This window comes from Linepithema humile, chromosome 4, assembly GCF_040581485.1.
Source record: "Linepithema humile isolate Giens D197 chromosome 4, Lhum_UNIL_v1.0, whole genome shotgun sequence".
Classification (NCBI taxonomy): domain Eukaryota; kingdom Metazoa; phylum Arthropoda; class Insecta; order Hymenoptera; family Formicidae; genus Linepithema; species Linepithema humile.
This window is the reverse complement of record NC_090131.1, coordinates 5,798,204-5,819,147: the sequence shown is the minus strand read 5'-3', so window position 1 is coordinate 5,819,147 and position 20,944 is coordinate 5,798,204. Positions and strand designations below refer to the sequence as shown.

General features: G+C 46.4%; 1 protein-coding gene across 39 annotated transcripts in view; it reads right to left on the bottom strand.

Moving 5' to 3' along the window:
• Window positions 1-20,944, bottom strand: part of shot (dystonin-like protein short stop) — a 98,987-nt gene that overhangs the window by 20,053 nt on the left and 57,990 nt on the right. For 30 of the 39 annotated variants that reach the window (XM_067353070.1, XM_067353069.1, XM_067353071.1 and 27 more), the window contains 11 exons: window positions 17,950-18,065; window positions 8,301-17,745; window positions 5,877-6,023; window positions 5,559-5,782; window positions 4,693-5,487; window positions 3,753-4,606; window positions 3,203-3,492; window positions 2,087-3,130; window positions 1,342-1,819; window positions 1,047-1,216; window positions 139-960 (listed from right to left, as the gene is read on the bottom strand). In XM_067353070.1, the coding sequence (XP_067209171.1) occupies window positions 139-960; window positions 1,047-1,216; window positions 1,342-1,819; window positions 2,087-3,130; window positions 3,203-3,492; window positions 3,753-4,606; window positions 4,693-5,487; window positions 5,559-5,782; window positions 5,877-6,023; window positions 8,301-17,745; window positions 17,950-18,065 (14,385 nt within the window). The remainder of the gene's footprint in view (window positions 1-138; window positions 961-1,046; window positions 1,217-1,341; window positions 1,820-2,086; window positions 3,131-3,202; window positions 3,493-3,752; window positions 4,607-4,692; window positions 5,488-5,558; window positions 5,783-5,876; window positions 6,024-8,300; window positions 17,746-17,949; window positions 18,066-20,944) is intronic. The other 9 variants (XM_067353091.1, XM_067353089.1, XM_067353088.1 and 6 more) reach the window with 2 other exon arrangements.

Below are 20,944 nucleotides of genomic sequence, written 5' to 3'. Positions count from 1 at the left end.
CACAAGATTTAGATCAATTCACTTATTCATTATTTTTCGAGACACATATAATTCAAGAAAAAAATTTATTTTATCCACATTTTTTTCCAAATATATATTAAATTTCTCAACACTTGTAGAAAAAAATCAATTACTTACTCTATCTTTCAAATCGTTCCATCTTTCGTTCATTTTGTCGACGTCTTTCTCGATGTTACTTGTGTTGACATCTCGTCCTGCAGTCTGTATGAGATTTTGACCGAGTGCATTACACTCATCGATGGCGTGCGCCAGCGGTTCAATCTTGTTGGATTTAAGAGCTCTAAAGTCCTCCTGTTGAGCCTTAATCGAATCCACTTCGGATCCAACAGGCTTGAACTTTCTGACCTGTTCGTTTGCGTCACTAATACCCTCCATAACTTCAGCGTGCAATTGATAGAACTCTTGCAGCTTGTTCAAGGTGGAAGTGAGCTCATCCTCTCTGTTACGCGCACGCTCATCCAGTTTGCCAATTTGTCGTTTGAATCCATCGACTTGATTTCTGGTTGCTACAGCGTCAGCGGCGAAACCGTAATCGACCAAACGCTCGCCACGATTCTCCAGATCACTAATATCTTCGTAGAGCTTGATAATTCTGCTGATGACTCTGGAAGTATCCTCTAATTGGCCTCGTACAATCTTAATTTCTCTGCCGGGTGCCTTCATGGAATCTAAATCTTTCTCGAGAGCCGTCAGATGTTGATTGATCGATTTTGCTTGATCGTTAAATTGCGCGACCGCTGTCGCCGCGCTCTGCAACTCGTTGCATCTGTCGTCCAGTTTCGCTTGCAAATCATTAATGCGATCTGTAACATTATCAATTTCGTCCTGTAAATGTGTCGCATCGACGCCTTGCTCGCCGGCTTTGTTCACGAGATCGTTCGCCTGTTGTTTCACGCATTGCAAGGGTTTCTTCAAGCTCGTCGTTTCCTCTCGCAAATTCTGAAAATAATTATAAAATTATACATTCTTATATTAAATAGATCTTCTATTTTATCTTTTATAAGAATCCAATGAATTTTCGTTACCTTTATTCTGTCGAGAAGTTTTGGATCCTTGGCTGCTCCACCAAGAGCATCGTGCGAGGCTAATTTATCTTCGCAACGCTGTAAACCGTGTTGCAAATCGCGCAAGTTCTCATTGAAGTCCATTAAGTGACGTGCGGTATCTTCCAAAGACTGTGTTCTAGACAGCAAATCTGCAGAAAATGATTCAATTAATCGTGATTGAAAAATATATAGAATAATTATAAAAATTAATTTAATTATAAAATTAAATTATTTAAAATAACTTATAAAATATAAAATAAATAATTGCGCATACCATTGTTCAATTTATCCCATCTAGTTTTCATAGCGCTGAGTTCATTCTTCACGTTCTGTTTGTCAATGTCGCAAGCTCCGACAAACGTCTCGCCGAGCGTCTTATTATTTTCAAATTCTCCAGAGTGCTTCCACACTTCGTTCCTGAACGATGACAATTCCTTCAGCTGTTTCTCGATGTCTTTGCGTCTGAAGGATGTAGGAATTAAGCTATCCAATTTGTCCTCGGCCTGTCGGAGCCACGGGAGGAATACGTCCTGAGCTTTGTAATATTTCTTGCAATGTTCCGCGCAAGTCTGCAATCTGGTGTGTCTCTCGACGGTATCCTTCTTCAAGCGATCCCACTGCGACTGCATCTTGTCCAAGTCGCGTTGAAGAGAACGGTTTTCAGCTTTCTGAGACCGTGCAAGTATGTCACGTCCTTTATTCAACAGCATTATGACTTCGTGCTCTTTACCCATCACATTTCGATATACAGGCTGAAAATAATATTTGCTTATTAGTAATTTAAAAAAGTAAAGTTATACACAATAATGAATAAAAGTTAAAGATAAATCATTTATATATCAGTTATTTTACTGAGTTTATATAAAAAATAAAAATCACATATTTTACTAACATATTTAAGAAATAGTTTTATCCAAATTTATCAAATAAAATTAATAATGAAAAGTAGCTCTTTTAAATTATATTCGCTATTGTATATGTAAGTGAAAAATGCAAATTTTTTGAATATTTATGCATACTTCGTGATGGTCAAGTTGTTGTTGCAGAACTTCTCTGTCAGCAGACACCAGCAGCTTCTCAGACATATTGCCAAGTTCGTCGGCGAGCCATCCAAGAGTTCTGCTACAGGAAGCCTCAAATTGCCTTCCGTCTCGGAGATTGCCTTCGATTTCAGCTTTCCTGTGATCCAGCTTCTTCTGCAAGTTGTTATACATTTTGCCGACGGTGGCGAGTTTTCCTTGAATTTCGGACCTCGATGCAGGGTCGCTGAGAACTTCGCATAACTGCGCACCGGCCATTTCCGCGTCCGCCAACAACGGTCTTTGTCCTTCTAACTGCCTCTCCAGATTCTCGATCTTACGAAGTTGCTCTTCGGGATCTTTTTCAAGAGTCAACTCGTCCAAATTGTCCGAAATTGCTTGCAAGGCGTCCCGCAGTCGATTAAGACTGGCGTCGAACTCGCGACTGGTATCCACGGCGTCTCCCAAACTTTGCGCTCTCTCGTCCAATCTTCCCATTTGATCCGCCCATCTTTGCAAGATGCTCTGCAGTTTCGCGTTTATCTTTTGTCCGTCCGAAGAATCTACGGATATCGTGACGAGAATACTCTCTCCGACTTGTATCAGATGATCCAATTGCGGCTGTTGAGTTCTGAATTCCTCCCGGAGGACTTGCACCTGTTGCACTTGGCTCGCGACCATGCGAGGATCGGGCGAAATCGGTCCTAGAGCGCTCAGCATGCGCTCCTTAGCGCCAAGCCACGAATTCAGACCGTCGTACGTGTCGTAGAAGTCTTTAATGTCTTCCAAGAATTTGATTCTGTCCTTGCATCTGTCCGAGATCGATCTCCAGCGGCTAGCGACGTCTTCCATCTCATCGTTCAATCTGTCAACGCCGTCCGCTCCCTTCTTACGTCTGACCAAATCACGCACTTGCGTACGAGTGCTGTCCAACAGAGACTGCTTCTCGTACATCTCCTCGACGAGGAGTTTGACTTGCTTGGCTGTTTTGTCCGCGTCGTCTTTAGTGGCGGGCATACTTTCTTTAGGCAGCTGCCGCTGGATCTGTGAAAAACATTTATTTTTGTACACAAATTGCGAAAAGATGTAATGCTATTTTCCAAAAAATGTAATTACCTTATCCAAGAATTGAGAGAGCACTTTCAAATGATCCAAATGTTTTTTCAGTTCCTCCTTAATGTTGTCCAATTCCGTTTGGCGATCGGACAATCGGACGCCGAGCAATCCGTATCTGTGATTGATCTCGGAAAGCTGCTGCTGAACCGGCGACAGTTCCTCCAAATGGAAGCCGTCTTGGCTCGAACGGCGACTGCTGAATCCGCTGCTACCACCTGGAGAGACCGGACTTTGAACCGCGTAGGATTTAGTGGGTGACGGCGAGCGACCGTCTTGTGACATTCGCAGTACTACAAAAAAAATGACAGAAAAAAACGATCAAACGTAACGGAAACGGCGGAATGATTGTGCGCTGAAAAAGATGCAACGTGAGAGGTATATGAGCTAATAGAATTGCTATAACTAATACGTCACACGAGCCGACTCTTAACAATCGGTTCGCGAAGAATCAACGTACGCAGTTCGCAGGCAAAATACAGTCATGCCACTGAAAAGTGTTTATACGATTGCACGTGTGTATAATTAAATGCATCGGTAAATGCAATAATACCTGGTCTCTTCGTCGGACTGGCACTGCCACGGCGACGCGTTGGACTCTCGCCGCGTTCCTTCAACAGGCTGTCGTAAGCAATACCGAGATCGTTGATCTTGTCGACCGTGTTACCGTAGTCGCGATATTCCTTTTGTATTGGTTTCAGTTCCTCCTGCTGCAATTTCAGCTTGTCTAAATCCACAGCGACCGGTTCGAGGCCTTGCACCTTGTTCTCCGTGCGAGTGAGCCAATCGAGCACTTGATCCCGCAGCTTCTCGTACGCGATGTGTTGTTCCGCTCGCGATTTGCACAAACGTTGTTTCTCGTCGAGTAGATTGTTCAGTTCCTTCCACTGGGATTCGAGCGCCTTGATCTTGTCTCGGATCGCGCCGGCTTCGGTTATATCCTTCTTGGAGATTAAATTCTTTCCGCTGCGTATAAGATCTTCGAAATTGCCGCGCTGATCCTCGCGCAAGTCTATCAATCGAGCCATTTTACCTTCGTACTCCGACATGTCGAGCTTGCTCAGATCTCTCGCGTCGAGCACTTCCATCATGTGTGCGTACCAGCTCTCGAATTTAGATACATCGCTGAGGAACTCGTTCAGAGCTTGCGCTATTTCATCCAAGAATTCGCCGCGCCTCAAAGACTTGTCCATCAGTTTCTCGAATCTGCTTTGCACATCCTTCAGCTTGCTCTCGATGCGCTTGGCGATGCGGACATTGCTCGAGTTCAAGAGAAGATCTTGAGCGTTCGCTGTGATGGTTTCTACGCTCAAACGATGGCTATCCAGATCGGCTTGAAGTAATCGCTGTTCCCTTTGTTGCTCCTCCAAACGTTCCTTCTGCAAGCTCGCTGGACGCTGAAGCGATCTAAATAATACAATTTGTGTTAGAATATGTATAAAATACACACTTAAATAAGCTTAAAATAATGCCAGATACTTTTTTATACTCACTTAAATTGACTCTCAACGTTATTCAGCCACGCGACGAGACTGTCCAACGCATCTTGCACTCCTTGGCTTCTCACTAGCGCTGTGTCAAGCTCTTGACACTTGTCAGCCAGGGCGTTACTGAGTTGCTTGTATTTATCTTCCAGTGCCTTCACCGGTTCTTCAAGCTCGTTAGCTTCGTTGATCGTCAATTGGCCCTCGAGAGAATGCAGCAAAGCCTCAAGGCTGTGCTTAGCGTTGTCGACCAAGCGCTCATTAGCGACGAATTCATTGTTCAACGCCTTGGCTTTGCTCAGTTGGTCCTCTACTTGTTTCGGCTCGGCGGCGACAGGCTCGGAAATAATTCTGTGCACCTTCGGTTCGACCTCCCTCAGCCACGTTCTAGCTTTATCCAGAGAATCATGATAATCTCTCTGTTTACCACCGACGCCTGATAATCTGTCTGACAGAAGATTCGCTCGAGACAGTAGATCTTTGTACCGAGCCGTCGCGCTGGACACTTCGGCTCGTACCGGCGAATCCTGGCTGGCAGTGGGCTCTTTGTGCGGCAGTCTTTGCGGCAAGCTGGTCCTAAAGTCGTTGAGAACTTGGAGATACTCTTTGCTCTCGTCGACGAACTTCTGCGCGGCCATCGTGATGAATCTCAAATCTGCTTGGTGAGCGATGACATCGCTGATGAAATCGCGAGTGGTGTCCGTGCTGCTGCTCAATTTATTCAGATCGGACAGCGAACGTTCCTTATCCTCGAGTACGGCTCTGGCTTTGTCCAGCCAAATTGAGAACGTCGTCAGCTCATTCCTATGGAAAGATGAATTGATTAAATTTCGAAAAATATTAAATTACGCAGAAATTACACAAGCGACACTGACTTGAACTTCGTTAACTCGTCTCTGGCACCAGTGAGACGTTTCACTAATTTGTCAGTGCGGTCCAACGCTTTGTCAAATCGGGTTTTCAGAGATCGACCGTTCTTCTCCAATGTGGACACTTCGTCACTGGACAACACGTTGCCACCGGTCAGGACGACTTGTCGAATCTGATCTAAGCAGGATGACACGGTTCGGCTGTGCGCTTCGAGATCCTCCTTTATTTCCTGCAATTTTCATTAAAACAAACATTTAATTATCTAACTCTTTAAGCAAGCGTATTTAGAAATGTTCGATTATTACGAATTTCATCACACTTACTTTCATGGTAATTATCTGCTTTCTCAATTCTTCCACATCTTCTTTCACGGTATCTTGATCCGCCAGCTTGTCCTCGATCTCGGAGATCCACTGCAGGAGCTTAGACAATGTTTCATCGCAGAGCTTATATTTCTCTTCCACCGCTTGCTAAAATAAAGTTGAAAAAAAAGGAACGGTTCATTTCGATCTATTCGTGCAGTCTATCACTTCACTACATCTAATGTGCTAGAAAGAAAAATTAAGGTAAATCAGAAAAAATATCGTCATCTCACCAATGACGACAGAGCTGTCGTATTATTTAACGAGATTAAAGAAATGTAGATAAGCTTACGATATATCACACGCATGCAAACACAGGCACACTTTTAACGTACAGGTAAAAAAAATTACAGTATTAAATGGTAGCTTTAATTTATCTGCAAGAACTGCATATCTCACGTATCGGTTTTTTTCATATGCAGTTTGAAGCACAAACGATAACAGTGTGAAATCACGTGGTTGCATAATAAACACATGTTCCAACAAGCAAATAAATTAAAACGCACAATGAGTAACGATCGTAATGATGGTCACTGCATATAATAATGTATGATACAATAATGTACAACGTGGAGAAACTCCCGCTGACTCATGCTAGCGAAAACATAGGTTCGTGATAAGTAAACATAATCATACCTGAAAAAAAGGAAAACATTTAAATGTATAATTATTATAATTCTGAACAAATAGATATTAAAAACTAGTTGGATTAAGAACGCATATTAACAAGTAAAATCGATAAAACTGAGGCAAGATAGTGTACATTTGTTAATTTATTACGATATGTTAATTATACGAGAGTATTTCTCGCGGAACGGTAAATAAAACCAACCATTGTTTCCTAACAATGCTCTCCCGAATTTAATTACGACAGGAAATTCTTTAAGAATTAAGTAATATTAGCGTTGCTGCGATGCTTATAATTATTACGTTGGTCTTGATTACCGTCAAGCGTTTCACGTTAATTAACATTAGAAATTGTATAAGCGACGTAGTATCAATTAATCATTATCGTTCAATCATCTGCTGTTCTATCTTGCAATATTGTTTATTGCAGTTCCATTACTTTTTTTATACATTAATCAATCACTGTCGGATTCTATTTTCTCTTCGACGATGTTTTTAATTTATTTGCCATAATCATTTGTCACTTCTAATTCAAAGAAACTCCGATGCTTTTAAAAGATAAATAGCAACGATATCATTATGATTGCATATTCTTTCAGTTGAATCCTTTTTTTCTCGAGTAAATGTTAATTTTGAATGAAAAGTGGGAAAGATGCCAATTTGTGAATTTTTAATTTGTACATGCATTAATTAGTATGCTTAGCCAATGATGCCTTTTGCAACCAAAGAAAATCATTAGTTTCCCTCTCGATTGGATCAAATTGTAAATAATACAGCATGTAATTCAGCTTATCGCATAATTGCTGTATTCTCAAAAATTGCTCTCAAAATATCCAAATATTTCAAATCGCACTGCACATAAAATATTTATCGCATAAAATAAAAAAAGCAAGTTAAAATTATTAGATTAATGATAAAATTATAAATTAACGGTAAAATTATAGATTAATGCTACTTAATTTATTAAAAAGGGATTAGCGTTGTTGATGCGACAAAACTTGGCTTGGGATTAATGATATATTCTGCGTGGTGGAGGAGTTTGTTCATGATGCGATGTTCGATATCGTTCGATGGCCTGCAGCAGATCGCCGATTATAGTGACGAGCCTTTCAAGGAAACATACGCGGCGTGCCGTAACGTGATGATGCGGCCGACCTTTTACTGAACCCACATTAAGATAATAGACGTAAGCACGAAAGTGAGTGTGATGTGTGATGAGACGGTCTGATAAACCGTTGGAAGCGAGCATTCCGATAAAAGGAAGCACGGGGTGATGCCTCTACGGAGTAGAGGGGAAAAAAAAAAGAATGATTCTTGTTCGACACCCATGCACGTTATGCGTATTATTTCTGTCAATTCTCAACCGAGATGTGTAAAAATGTCATGCGAGTCAAGAACGAAGACTATTTAAAAGTCCATCATGCCGGCAAGCGTCTCTCCTCGTGAAAGATGGCGGAGTGAAATGATGGTCTGTCAGATTTCAGGCAGAGTGAGATGTGACAAAGAGAGAATCGCATGACAGTAAAAATGTAATGTTGGATTCGTGTGGTGAAAGTGTAATGATAATCACATCCAACTCTCCGGAAGCTGTTAGAGAATCTGAGTGAGTGGAAAACAGCAGCAACGTAAACTCGGGATGAGAAAGATGCGGAGAAACTCAAACAGCATGAGAAAGAAAACGTACGGGTGGATAAAAAAAAAGAAAGAATCAGTCGATGCGAGGGTTGGGCAAAAAACATTCTGGCTGGTCCTACTTACCCTCGCTTCGGCGGCGAGTATACAACCGCGCTCCAGGGCCTTCAGGAAGTCGATACTCTTGCCGTCCGTGTCCTCGACTAATCTGCCGCCTACGGAATCTACCTTCCCGCTACTCACTGCTTCTAACAGACTCGCGATATCACCCGTGAACGGATCTTTGATCACGGTGGTGGACGGATCGATCAGGCCGGACTCGATCGCGTCCGCCAGCGTGAGACGCCTGCGGTCGAGCACGGAAGTGACAACGAAGGGATCGTGAAAACCGCCCGTGGTCGGATTGTAAAGACCGAACTGCAGCGCTTCGATGAACGAAACGCCGTTTCGCGGGGTGATCAGCAGGCCGTTTTCCAGGGCCTTCGACAAGCTGTACAGTCTGGACGTGGCTGTGTCCAGCACGTTGCCCTTCTCCGCGTCCATCATGCCCTTGCGGAACGCCTCCGGCAACTTTGCCAGCTTCCTCTTCTGCATGTCTTTGATCAACGCCGAGTCGGAGTCGACGATGCCAAGGCTGACCGCCTCTTTCAAGCTTAATTGCTCGCCCGTGATCGGATCCGTGAACTTGCCTGAATCCAGCGAGAGATATTCTTTCTCGATCGCCGTCTCGAAAGTGAGGGGCTCCCTAACGAATACAGTGACGTCGCCGAAACGCACGAAACGCGGCTCTCTCTTGCCACCGCCGTTCAACTCGATCGTGCCCCTGACGGAGGGGTCTACGACACCGTCCGATATCGCTCTCGCCGTCGTTACGAATCGACCGGTCCTCGGATCTCTCACGACCGATGTGTTCGGATCGATTAATTCGTAGTTGATTGCTTCTTCTAGAGTGCATTCTCTCACGCTTTTGTCGCCGGGTCCGGGTTTCGAGGCTTCCAAGGGTGATCTGTACGCCTGCTGTTGCCCCAGCGGTTTGTCGATCGTCACTAACAAACCTCGCTCCAAAGCCACGTCGATATTGAAAGCGCGTGTCGTCTTGGGATCGAGTATTCTGCCCCGCGACACGTCGACCGTGCCGTCCTCGATTCCTGTCATCAATGATTTTATCTGTCCGGTCGTGGCATCCTTCAAGGCTGTGGTGTCGGGATCTATAAGGCCGCAATTGATCGCCTGAAGTAGATCGTGATATTCGTTAGCCACGGGACTGGCAAATTTGCCGCTGTCGCCGCGATAAAAGCGACACTTGATCGCCTCTTCGATGGATAACGGCGTCTTTGATGTGACGATGAAGCCTTTTTTCACCGCCTCTTGCAAATTAATCGCTTTATCGAGCTCGCGAATGACGTACATGCCGCGAATATCGTCGACGATGCCCGAAGAGATCGCTTCCGCCAGCGGAATGTATCTGTGCGACTTGGTGCATTTGACGATCGACGTCAAAGGATTTATGAGATCCACCTGACACGCCTCGGCCAGCGTCAGCTTGCGATTGTTCGTCGGATGCACGAATTTGCCGGACGACACGTCGTACATGTTCATCAATATCGCCTCGTACAGGCCGAATCCCATGCTCTCGATGTCGACGATGAGACCGAGCTGCAATGCAACGGAGAGTGAAACCGAACCGCTGGCACCGGGTTCCTTGAACATGCCGGTGCGTCTATCGATCACGCCGGCGCGACACGTTTCCGCCAAAGATAACAATCGCTCGCCGCGTTTGTCCCAGTAACACGGCAACGTGGGACTGATAATGCATTTTCTCATTGCTTCGTGTAGCGTTACAGTTCTGCCGGTGCTAGGATCGGTGATTTTGCCCGTGTTATCGTCGTATAATCCTTGATGAATGGCACGCTGCAGAGAGATGGCGGCTCTGTTATCAACGATGAGGCCGGATTCGAAGGCGTCTCTCAGAGATACATTTCTGTTGCCCTTGTTAGGATCCTTCAGGTAACCAGTAGCGCCATCCACGTAGCCGAGTTGTATAGCTTCCATCAGCGACATTATTTTCCAGGCGCTAGATCTCGTGTCCTTGACGGTGACCGAGTCGGCGTCTATAAGATTCTTCTGAATCGCTTCCAGAATTGTTAGATAAACGCCTGTTTGCGGATCTAAAAACTTGTTAGTTTTCTCATCGAGGATGCCTTTCGAAATAGCCTCGCTGAAGCTCATAGGTCTTCTCGTTTCGAGCAGCAGACCGCGTTCCAGCGCTTCCTGGAAATCTACGGGCGGTCCTCTGGCGTGACTGACCGTGCCGGACTTCGGATCGACCACCGAGGTTTTGATAGCCTTGTTGAACGTCATCACGTCGCCGTTCGGATCACGCACGATCGCGGTCGTCGCGTCAATCACGCCCATCTTGATCGCGCGATCGGTCGGAAGCTTCTCTTGCGTATCGGGCACCGTGAACTGTCCGGTCTTCGGATCGTACAAGCCCTTGAAGACAGCTTCCGGCAGAGATATCTTACGTTTCGCTGGTACAATGAAACCGCGATCTAACGCGTCAGTTAGCGAAAGAGGCGCGCTTGTGCACGGATCCACGGCTGTACCGGTCTTCGCGTTGATGAAGCCGTGCTTGATGGCGTCGCCGAGCGATATGATATCGTTGTTTCTCGGATCTTTAATCGACGGGCCGTCTTTGCTAATGAAGCCTTTTTCGATCGCGTCTTCCAGAGTGTAATTATTGCCGTCGATGTTAAAAGTGCTGCTCTTTGGATCGTAAACTTGAAGTGCCAGCGCCTCTTGCAACGTCCAAGGCTTCACGGTGCTCAAGATGTATCCTTTTTCATAAGCGACATCCAACATCATGGTATGTGGATAGGACAACGTTCCTTTTACTAAATCTATCAACTTAGTCTTCTCGGCTTCGTCGAGAGGAACAACTTCCTCTTTCCGATCGTCTTTTACTACGGTCGTCGAGCCATTGATGTAACCGATAGCCAATGCATTTTTCAACGTTAGATTTTCGCCTGTCATAGGATTCAGAACGAGGCCGGTCTTCGGCGAATAATATTCTTGAACGATCGCGTCGATCAGCGAAGGCACGAACGGTGTCGTAATAATTAAACCTTTGTCAAGCGCTACGTCTAAAGGTAGAAGTTCTCCCGCTTTCGTGTCGCGCAAACGACCCGTGCCGGGATTCAGCAGATTCATAGTCAGCGCGTCGTCCAGCGAAACGGACGAGCCGGCTTTCGTATCTTCGATCTCGGTGATAAAAGCATCGACGACGCCTCGACGAACACCCTCCTCGACGTCGATCGCTTGCTTAGTCAACGGATCTTCTATTCTGCCTGTCTCGGCGTCGTAGAGGCCTTTTCTGATTACTGCTTCCAGCGAGATCGGCTTGCGCGAAGTTGGCACGATTAAACCGCGCAGGAACGCGGTCGTGATGTCGATTTCTGTTTTCATTTCGACGTTGACGACAACGCCTTTCCGGAGATCCACGACGCCGCTCTCCAGCGCCTCGGACAGCGGCACGATCTCGTCGGTGATTGAATTTCTCACGCCGAGCACATCGGTGTCGATGAGACCCGCGTCGATAGCTTCGCTTATGGACAAAGTTTGTCCCGATTTCGGATCTTGAATTGTGCCCGTAATTGGATCGCACACGCCGGCGTCGATGGCTTCCTGCAAATTCAAAGGCTGCGATTCCGCAAACTGATCTCCCTCAATCTCGTCTTCCGGTTCCTGCTTGATCCATTCCAAGCGCACCGCCTCGAAGAACGGTATTTTCTTACCGGTCTTCGGATCGACCATATACGCGACGTTTCGGTCGACGAGAGGCCTGCTGATCGCCTCGCGCAATTTCACGTACGAGTCCGTTTTAGACGATAGATCCTTGACGAGCACTCGATCGGGATCGAAAACTTCGAGATTCAGAACTAGATCGTTGAAGGAAGTGACGATGCCCGTTTCCGGATCCAAGAATTTTTCTCTTATTGGATCGAACACCCCTCGCTCTGCGAGAATCTGAGGTGTCAAATCTTTCGTAATAATTATAGAAACTTTTTTGAAAATTTCTTCATCCATGATTTCTTTCAATCTACTATCATCTTCCATTTCCAGCTCTTCGGCTTCGATCTCTTCCGCATGCAAATATTCTTGCGTTTTTCTGGCTGACGAAAGTTCGTTATCCTTAACAGTTGCAATGGGCGTGCTTTCTCGAAGAGGCAATTCCGAGACAGTCGCTCTCGTTCTCGGAGATGTTTGATCCTGTATTTCTGCTGCGATTGATTTTTTGCTTTCTTGAGGTGGACTTAATTCTTTCTTCGCTGTGACAAATGATTTCACAGATATACTCGGCTTCGTTTCTTTAGATTTGCGACTTGAAATTGCGTCCACCACTGCTTTTCCGGCCAGAACCGGTGCAGCGACGACCGCCAGGAGACCCAGTTTCGTAGCTTCCGCTATACTGATCGATCGATTTTGCTGATCTCGCACGTTCTTCATCTTTCCTGTGACAGGATCGAGCAAGCCTTTCTGAATTGCTTCCTTGGTGGTGATAGATTCTTTGGTTTTCACGTTATAAAGCACAGAATCGGGTTCGATTAAGCCCGCCTCCATCGCTTGCGTCAAGTTGTACGATTCGTTCGTCTTCGGATCTTTGAACGTTCCGCTTTTTTCATCGTAAATTTGCTCGACCGCTTCTAAAATGGTCAAACTGTCGTTAGACGATTTCCTGGGCGATTCGCTCTTGCTGGAAGTGTCGAGAATTCCTTCTTCGACAGCTTTAGCGATCGGCATTTCTGCGCCGCTGCAAGGATCGGTGTAAATTCCCGTCTTCATATCGACGAATCCTTTCTCCACCGCGTGATCGAAGGACGTCTTGATATCTTTCGTCGTGAATTCCTGCTTGCTTTCCGATTCGTCCTTAATAATGCCTCTTCGTCGAGCCTCTTCGATTGTAATAATATTTCCGGTGTTTATATCTTGCACCTCCATCGCGCTCTTCAACGCGTAGCCCGGCCAAAGCTCGACGGTTTTCGTCGTGATCGTGTGATACGACGTAATCGTCTCGGTGACGGCAGCTACAGCGTTGCCGTCGGCCGGCGGTTTGATGATAAGCAGGCCGGATTCGACGGCCTCCGCGATGGGAATCGGAGTGCCCGTGGTAGGATGGAAAAATACAGCGTTGTCTCTGTCAATCAATCCCGATTCCAGCGCCTGCGTTATCTCGATACTTTCGGGAGTCACCGGGCAAGGTAACGCCATAATAAAATCTCTCTTGATAGCGTCCTCCAGCGGCAAATGCTTTCCGGTGATCGGATGTCGAAGTTCCTTCTTCTCCGTGTCTATCAATCCGCGTTTCAACGCGACCGGAAACGTCATTCCGGCCGGTGGTATATCGGAGGGCTCGCTCGGCTCTTTCAGCTCGAACACTCTGTTTTCTATCGCCTTCACTAAGTTCACGCTACCGCCTTGCGTCTTCACCAACGATTTATCCGCGTCGATCGTGTCGTTCGCGATGGCGGACTGCAACGTTTCCGTGCGACCGTCCACAAACATCAAGTTGGACAGAGGATCTACTATTTCGCACACGATAGCCTCGCTGAGAGTAAGATGCGCGCCTGTTTCCGGATGAACGATTTTGCCCTCTGAAGGATCTAATAAGCCCTGCGTGTATAAGCTGTTCACGGAGAGACTCTTCGCTAGAGGCACTAATATATGCGCGCCCTCCGGATCCAAGATTCCGCGATCGATGGCTTGCTTGATGGTGAGCACGTCGCCTCTCTGAGAATCCACGATTTGTCCCTGATCGGCGTTTATTCGATCATCGCGAATGGCTTCCGACAAAGTAATCGACTCTCCTTTCTCGTTGCACATCTTCCTCGCGAAAGTATCCGCCGTCTCCACGTCGATGAGACCGCTCTGCAGCGCTTCTTCGACCTTCACTATTCTCTTGCGCATCTTCTGGAGAACGATCGGCTTCGCCTCCCGCTCGGGACTCTGCGACACGGTCGCTTTTCCGATCGTAACTTGATATCTCGGCTCGACCGTCACTCGCGCTCTGGTTTTCGTGCCTAAACTCTCGCCGTCCGGAACGTCATCGGTGGACTTCCAGTCGCTCAAAACTGCGCTCTTCGCGTCTTCCTTGGGCGCGTAGATTTTTCCAGATTCATCGTGTATCGTGATTTGCGCGACAACTCTTTTATTCTCATCGTCGGGCGTGCCGCTCGCGGATTCAGTGATCGGCGACGAAGCGTCGTCCATCGGAATAATCCCGCGCTCGATGGCGACTTCTCTCGGCACCTTTTTACCGGTCGCGGGATCCTCAACCATCGTCCTCTGCACGGCTTCTATGGCGGCGGCGGTGGCCGCGAGCGGAGCGCCGAGAACCGCTATCACGCCGAACTTCGCCGCGTCGATGAGCGATATCTTCCTGCCGTCGTCGATCTTGTATTCGCGCGTGTTCGTGTCGAGAATGCCGCGATTGACGGCTTCCGCCATGCTGATGTCTTTGCCCGTCGTCGGATCCTTGACGATTACAGCGGAGTGCGGTATAGTGCCTTCGGAAACGGCTTGCAGAAGACTCGCGGATTTGCCGGTCTTCGTGGAGATCACCAAAGCCGTCCCGGGATCGTAAATCACACCTTGAGTCACTTGCACCGGATCCGGCATGGAGATTTCGGCATCGCTGGCTTTTATTTCCGTCTGCTGCGAAAGATCGCCGACATGCGTCAATTTCACTATGTCGGGCTTGCCCGAAACTCTTGTGATCTGAAGAAGCCTCTGATTAGTATTGTCGCCGTCTTCGTTCGATTTGCCCTCCAATATAATCAATCCATCCGCGATCGCTTCCTTCATCGAGATCTTCTGCGGAAAGCTGTAATGGCCCGTCGAATCTAAAATATTTTTCTCCAAACTTCGAACTAGAGATACTTTCCGGCCGTTATTCGGATCGATAACGAAGCCGGAATTCGGATTAATAATCTGTAGCTTAATGCATTCTTCGAAGGAAACTAATCTGTCGGTGCCTGGAATTATAAACAGACCTGTCGTGGGATCGAACAGCTTCCTATCGATAGCTTCGGCGAGCGTCCAGCCGTCCGCGGGCAATTCGAACACCTGTTTATCGGTGGAAGCACGCTCGCCCTCTATAAATTTCGTGATCTCCGATTTGTGGCTTGTGATCGGCGCAACCGATGTAACCGCTTCCGTTTCCATATCTTGTTTCTCGTCGAACGGAGACGACTTAGCGCGACTTACGTGTCTCTCCTCGAACATTTTCGACATTTCAGACGTCCACTTGGTCGATTCGCTGACTTTCGTGGACGTAGACGCGATCGAATCTCTCACGGAAGTAACAGAATCCGTCGGTGAAATCGTTATCGTAACGGAGGACGATTCTTTCGTCGGCGTGGACGACGCACGTGGAGTTATTTCTTTTGTAATAATAGTAGTAACCGTTCCGATTGCTCTCGGTGGCGATTCGCTTCTTCTGCTTCTCGATACGTCCTCGATATTTGCCATAACCGTGCTCTCGAAAGTCGTGTGCGACGAATCTGGAGTGCGTTCTCTGGACGAGTACACGACGCGCTGGCGAGCGTCGCCGCCGAGCAAGCTTTGCTCAACGGCGTCTTCGATGGACATCGTCGCGCCCGAGTCGGGATCTCGGAATTCATTTCTACTTTCGTCGATCAAGCCGCTGCTCAACGCTTCCTCGTAACTGACTTTGTAATCTCTCGTGACGACTTCGCCGGTTTGCAGCGTCGTCATGTACCGCCTGACGGTCTTCGTTACGGTCTGCGTGGTCACGGCGATATTGAGCAAACTGGTGAGCAGCGCGGCGCCGTCGGGAGTGATGAGCCCGCGCTTGATCGCTTCCTCCAAAGGCACTATTCGCTTGCTACGCGGATCCAGCAATTGGCCGGATTTCGGATCGAGCAAGCCGAGCAGCACGGCTTCCAGAACGCTGACCTCGCGTCCGTTCTCGGTGACGCCGATGCCGCGGTTCAGCATCTCCAGCACTTCCGGCCGAATGTAGCCTTGCTTTTCCGCTTCGCTCAGCGAAACAGTTCTTCCAGTGTTTAGATCGACGGTGAAAGTACCGCCGGACTTTGAACTAATCAGGCCCTTCAGCAAAGCTGCGTTCAAGCTAATATACTCGCCGGAGACCGGATCCTTGAAACCGTCAATGTCGAAGATGGTTTTCTGCGTCACAGATGTGATGAGACCCTTCTCGACCGCTTGAGGAATCGGATATTCTTCGGCTTTCTGCATATCGCGATACGTGCCTTCGACTTTAATTATTCCGCCGGTCAGAGCGTCGTCCAGCGTGATCATTTCGCCGCTTCGAGTGTTCACTATCGACTTGACATTCTCCGAATCTAGAACGCCGTGAGATATGGCCTCTAATATGGTTAATTTTCCGCGATGAGCCGGACTGACGATCTTGCCCCTGTCGTCGATGATTTCCAGGTCGCAACAATCTTTCAGCGTCATCGGCTTGACGATCAGCTGCCGGCGACGAGCTTCTTTGAACGGCAATTTTTCCATCGACAATCCGTGCATGTATCTGCCGCTCTTGGCGTTCAATATACCGCGATTCATGGCTTCGGCCACCGTCACTTTCGTGTCGTTTCTCGCGTCCACGATCTCCTTCACGCTCGGATCGACGATACCCCTGTCGACCGCCTCGTCCAGGAGATACGACTCGCCGGTGATTCTGTCGGTGACGCGGCCGGACCGGTCGTCCACGAGACCCTGCGATATCGCGTCGGACAGCGCGACGGCATTACGGCTCACCCTAACCGTCACGTCCACCTTGGTGAGGTAACCGCGCGAGTACGCCTCCTCGATCGAGATCCGCTCGCCGTTCTCGGCAACGACCTCGCCCGTGATCGGATCGAGCAGGCCCTTCTTCATCGCATCGACAACGCTAATCCCGCCGCCGTCGTCGCGGCGTGCTGTCGTTACCTTAACACGATCGGCGATGTCGGACCGCTCGGCATCGCAGAGCTCCCGCTGAATCGCCTCGAGCAGGGACACCCGACGGCCATCCTCCGTCACCCCGCATGGACCTAACAGCCGATCGGCCAGCGCCGCGTCGATCACGCCGTCGCGCGCGGCCTCCTCGATCGACACGCTCGTCCTGCCGTCGCTCGACGTCACTATCCTACCGTTCCTAACGTCGAGGATCCTGAGCCGGATCGCCTCGCCGACAGTCAGGACCTCGCCGGTGCTCGGATCTACGATACCCCTAACGTCGATCACGTTCTCCGCGCCGGTAGCGGCCCCGTCGTCGATGCGCGGTACCCTCCTACCCCTAAGCTCGCTACTAAAACTGCTGTCCACGACGGACGTGAAGTCTTGTTGTTGATGCTGTTGATGCCGCCGACTGCTGCTCGACGCCTCGTTCTCGTACGAGCGCTTGAGCAGGCTGCCGCCGACGGGTGAAGCGGCCCCCGGGCTGGCGGTCTCGCCGTTAGGACGATACGCGGCCTGCTCGCGGCCTCGCCTCGAGGTCTCGCTCGAGTAAGTCGTCTCGGTGGACTCATGCCTCTCGGAGGTGTATCTGCGGCAACAGCCATTGAGAGGCGTAAACGGGGAACGGAAATGCTTTGCGCCGCGTCGCGAAACAATTTGGACCGACAACTTGGATCTATTTTTCTAATTTTTCGAAAGTGGTCTAGAAATAAGCCGTTTGATCGTGGAGTAAGCATAGAATTTTCTACTGCTCCGGGTGCGCGATACTTTCAATTTCTAACGTTATACTCACTGCGACTGGGTGTAGTGAGTGGTCGTGGAAGTATAACGCTCCTCGCTGGTAGTGCTTTCGTATATGTTGAACTCTGTGCGGAACGTCCGCAGCGGCCTTTGTTCTTGGAGAACACGCTGAAAGTAGAGACATTCTGGCAATTGCAGCGAACATATTCAATCATGCGATTTACGTAATATATGTTCGCTATATGAGAATCTGCGTAATTACTTTGCAGTCGCAATTTTCGTTTTCGATAAAAGCACGATAGAAAGTTAAATATATTTTTTATGATAATATAATTATATAGGATTAAATTTTTATATATTTCCAATATCCTTTGTAAGTCTTCGTTGAAGTAAGATTCAAAGCATTTCTTAACAGTTCGTCAAAAGAATTGGCTAATACGAAACGTCATCTTTGTCCTTCCGAAGACAAATTTGGGTCAAGTCGTCGATTAATTCCTAAATCGGATTAACGGCTACCCACGCTAGAATCCGCGACGTAAACCACGGATTTCTCGCGTGCATTTATAAATGAGTCAACCCGCGCGACGATGCACGACGCTACATGCGCGAAATAGCGTATAATTGGACCACGTGCCGCGCGAGATCTCTCGGCCGAGACGGGACTCTTAAATATAGCGGCGCTCACGCACGCGCCGAATACACGTTGCCACTCTTACGCAAAATTCTAGCCGGGTCCGACGCACGCCTTGCTTTTAATTACCTAATTCCGAATGAGGTACCGCATACCGAAACACGTAATTTCGGCCGTGATATACCAACGGCCTTGTTTTACAGATTTGTAGGCGTCCATGGGACTACGTCATCTTGCTTATGTCATCGCGAATATGAGAGGCTTGCGTCCTTCTTATTGTCGATTCGCGAACACAATATATGGGAGAACACGTGCGATCTGATATGAAACGGGAAACAACTCGAAATTTTAAATCTAAATGAGAAATGATTCATTTACATGAAAGCTTTATTGTACAAAATTTATCTATTCACGTGTTCATAAATTTTAATGTGAAATGGCAACTGAACGGTCGGTTTAATATTGAACGTCTGATATTGAACTCGCGATACGAGTCGAAATATATGACATAAATCGCTGGGCCGACTTTAAAACCTTGAAAGAATTTTAAGAAATCGTCTTGCCGTCTCGCAGATAAATTGGAAGATTATCTAAATTGCTCGAATAAAAGACAACGATTTTATGTCTGTTTTATGTGTTTGCAAAACTCACTGCAAATATTTCCATCTCTTTGATGACGCTAATTGCGATAATTTATAGCGCATGGATAAAGCAATTGATTTCAACAAAAAAGGATCGACATAACATCAATGACAAACGTAAAAAAAATTATAATAACCGTGAAACAGTCCGTGACAGATCTGTACCGTAAATCTATCGATCGAAGAAATTATATCTGATTAATGTGAGCGCCGACCTTCGGCTGACAATCAATCATTTCTATGCTATCGATTATGCGGTTACGAAGGTGCAAAAGTAAAAGTATATTTTCATTTACATTCATTGTCGCGTGACATTTGCAATTTACACACGATGTAAAAATAATCGGGAAGTCGTTCTATTTGCCTAAACAATGCACGCGGTATATTTCGGGCACTGTAAGATAATTCCGTCGCCGTTAAACCGTGTTGCATGCACGTACAAAATCTTCTAAAAGCGCCGGTTTGAATTGTTGTGGCAAAGCTCAAATAAAGAAGTTTTATTTTCAGACTGTCGATAGTTTTTGAATTGTAAACAACGGAAGATTAAAGACTTTTGGTGAATAAATATCGAAAGCGTGAAAAAATCTGCGGGATGTTTAATATTCAGACCAATTTTTAAAAAATTTAGAAAACTCACTGAAATAAACCGGTCAGTAGTTCTAGGTCATCTCGCGTGAACGCGTTAAAATAAGAATCTATTAAGCACACCGGTACACGCGAGTTTTAAAACGCGAGCTTTCCCGGAAAAATTATAACGCAGTTGTAACGAGGATAACATCTGAAAGTGCATCCATACATCTTTCCGTTTCACGCTTACGCTTATGGCGTTCCGTCATGAAAATCGATCTGCAGCGAAACCGTGTTATCGATAAGGCGTTTACGAGTAGCCGGTAAGAGTTTACCTTGTCGGATTGGAGTAATCAATCGCGTCGCACAGCACTAAGCTGATAAGAGCGTAATTAGAAATAAGTCTCAAACATCGCGTCAATAAAAAGTTTTACAAACGTATCGCGCGCTGCATATGCAAAAAATTGTTTTTAAGTATTAAAAGAAGTGGTCAATTGTTATAATTTATGCTACAAATATATAAATATACAAGTCGCTAATTTATTTTGTTTATTTTCATTCAATAAAATCTGAATGCCAATAAAGCTTTTGGCAGTAAAATAAAATCTGAATGTCAGCAATAAAACAGTCGATATATTCGCAGTAATAATAAACGTTAATTCCGAGATGTTCTATGCGAATTTACGCGGAAAGAATCACACGAGCTAAACGTTTGTAAGTGTCTGTATTTTAGATGGAAATAGAATGGCGGAAAGTATCGCCAGATGTGTTCACATCATCGTAAAACATAATAGATGACGCTTATCAAAGAACTCCTCAAGAATTATTGTAGTTCCTCAATACATAAATTTTGTTTAAAAAATTGAGCAAATTTATGCAATAAAAATTGAGAGAGAATTTTTCTTTCGTATTTAAAAAAAAAAAACGTATGTATTTTAAAAAGCAAGATTAAACGCTCGAAGTCTCAAACGTGTCAAGTTCTAAGTAAATATTGAAGTTGCAGAAAATGTGTAAATGATATGTCATTTCTTTAAAACCACAGGCGAGGAAAATTCCCAAGTCATATTTATACCTTTGACATATGTTAACTTATGACCCCGAAACTTCGTCATTTTGCTAATCAAAAAATTAACCAACTTATTTATATCACGATTTATTAACCAATTTATCACGCTATTAATCGGAAAATTTTCATATATCAAATAATA